Source organism: Cyprinodon variegatus, unplaced genomic scaffold, assembly GCF_000732505.1.
Source record: "Cyprinodon variegatus isolate N-32 unplaced genomic scaffold, C_variegatus-1.0 Scaffold1042, whole genome shotgun sequence".
In the NCBI taxonomy this organism is placed as follows: domain Eukaryota; kingdom Metazoa; phylum Chordata; class Actinopteri; order Cyprinodontiformes; family Cyprinodontidae; genus Cyprinodon; species Cyprinodon variegatus.
Window position 1 is genome coordinate 273,070 of NW_015151495.1, and position 2,096 is coordinate 275,165.

Below are 2,096 nucleotides of genomic sequence, written 5' to 3' on the forward strand. Positions count from 1 at the left end.
GTTTTAATTGTTTTTTTTCTAGTTCATGTTTGATCTCTTTCATATAATGAAACCCACTAACTGAACGACTGAGTATGAAAATCTGATCGTTCCTCTGCCCATAAAAGAAAAACATTTCTACTTCACAGACTAGTGAGGAGCTGTATCGGTACCTGAAGTATCAGACGCTGGATACATGTGAATGTGTTTCTATCTCATCCAGAGAGCGCTCCGGTTAGCAGCTCATTTATGCCATTGAAACTTTTATAATTTTTCCTCATAAAAGATTCAGAAACAAGAATCGATCAGAACTAGAATCAGATCAGGAATCAGAATAGTTCAAATTCAAACAATGCTCAACCCTAATGATGAGTCAGTCGATGACATGTTCAAATATAACCATTCAGAGACTTGGAACCATTCAAATCTAATGAAAATACAATAAATCTACAGAGAGAGAGGAATTTTCAAGAATCAGAAAAAATAAAAGTACCTCTTTTTCCTTCTTTCTGCGCTGCTCAAAAGCCAGCTTTTCAGTGTCTGCTGTCACTTCCCACTGTAGCTTCTCAGCCTGCTGGAAGAGGACGGCCGCCTGCTTCTGGGCTAACCTCTTCAGCTCCTTATATTGATCTAACTGTGACACAGATCAATGCAAAACCAAACAACAGGACATTAGGTTTTAGAGAAATTATCTTTTCAGCTGTTCTTTTCAGGCTTTCTGCAGGTCTACGGTACCTGGAGTTTAATGCCGAAGAAGCTGCATGAAGCTTTATTAATACTTTGTGATGATCTATATTTGGTTATTTACTCAGCATCTATTTCAGGAAATTATTCCAAATCACATGTTATCAGTAATCTGCAGCAAAATAGATTTTTTTAATTATTAAGAGTATTTGAATTTCATTCAGTAAAATGATCTTTCAATGGAAAGAGTATTTTTACCCTTTAAATAGGATAATTAGTTATTAAACACTTGAAATAAGATGATGGAGGTGTTTTTTTCTTATTTCAAATGTAAATAATCTTTTTCTATTGGCAGACTGTCTTACTAAACAAATGTACACATTGTCATTTTAGAATCAAATGCTTTTTATCTTTTTAGTTATACAGTAAATACGTTTCCTTAAAACATGTTTTCACTTTAAAAACTCTTAAAAAGCTGTACAAAAAAACAACTACTAAGCTAAAGCATAGTCAGGTGTGATCTTTGTAATAAATACCTGATCCTCATCTAGACTGATGTCTCTTCCCTTTGCGACTCCTTCTTCCTGGGTCTGCCTCTCGTACCTCCTCCACGTCTTCTCAAGCTCAGCCATTTCCTGCTGACCTTCTTCCAGCTCCTGCTCTTTACTTTCCAACTTCTTCTTGTTCCTCATCACAGCGGCGCTGATCTCTGCAGCCTTCTTTATGTGATGAGATGTGTTCACTTTGGCTTTGACGTACTGCGAGCTGGACTGAGCCAGGATGTGCTCCTGACCCCTTTGAAACAGAATAACAGGAATTCTTACCTTGAAGTTAATACTTTACTAAGACTGATACATATTTCTTTATATCAACACAGGCTGTGACTGTAGTGAAAGCTTCCACTTTAGTTGGGAGAGTATAATTATAAAGATGTTTAAAAGTGGCGATTTGTAGTTTGATAAGTGTCTTGATGCTTATGATTCAAATCATCCAGGTATTCAAATTAAAATATACTGTGATTATTTTTGCCTTGGTAAAAACACTGATCTGTAAAACAATCATTTGTTATTTAAGCTTAAGCGTTTGTTTTATTCAAAGATGTAAAGAGAAAAAACTTTGTAAATGTTGCTGGAGCAAAAACACACCGTATTTCTTTTTCCAGGTGCTGCTGCTCTCTGCTGAGACGTCCGTGCTCTTTTTTGTGGGCTTTGACGCGTTGCTCTGCAGTAACCAACTCGTCGGTCTTTCCCGCTGCATCCTCTTGTTTCTCCCTCAGCGTCTCACTAATGGCGCTGATGCTCTTCTCGTTATAAAAAAGCTCAACCAGACTCAGCTTCAGACGTTTGTGGTTCAGGTCATCCACCAAGGCCTGGTACTTCAGGGCCTGAAATAGAAGTGAGGAGAGATTGACTGGACAGATTGAGGAAAGATTT

At 37.5% G+C, this 2,096-nt stretch overlaps 1 protein-coding gene across 1 annotated transcript in view; it reads right to left on the bottom strand.

The window, feature by feature from the left end:
• The window catches only part of LOC107100992 (structural maintenance of chromosomes protein 1B-like), a gene marked incomplete at its 5' end in the record, with an annotated part of 24,718 nt that extends 22,671 nt beyond the window's left edge, over positions 1–2,047 (bottom strand). Inside the window, 3 exons of the mRNA XM_015399720.1 lie at positions 473–613; positions 1,200–1,458; positions 1,809–2,047. Of these exons, the coding sequence (XP_015255206.1) occupies positions 473–613; positions 1,200–1,458; positions 1,809–2,047 (639 nt within the window). The remainder of the gene's footprint in view (positions 1–472; positions 614–1,199; positions 1,459–1,808) is intronic.
• Positions 2,048–2,096: the final 49 nt, after the last annotated feature.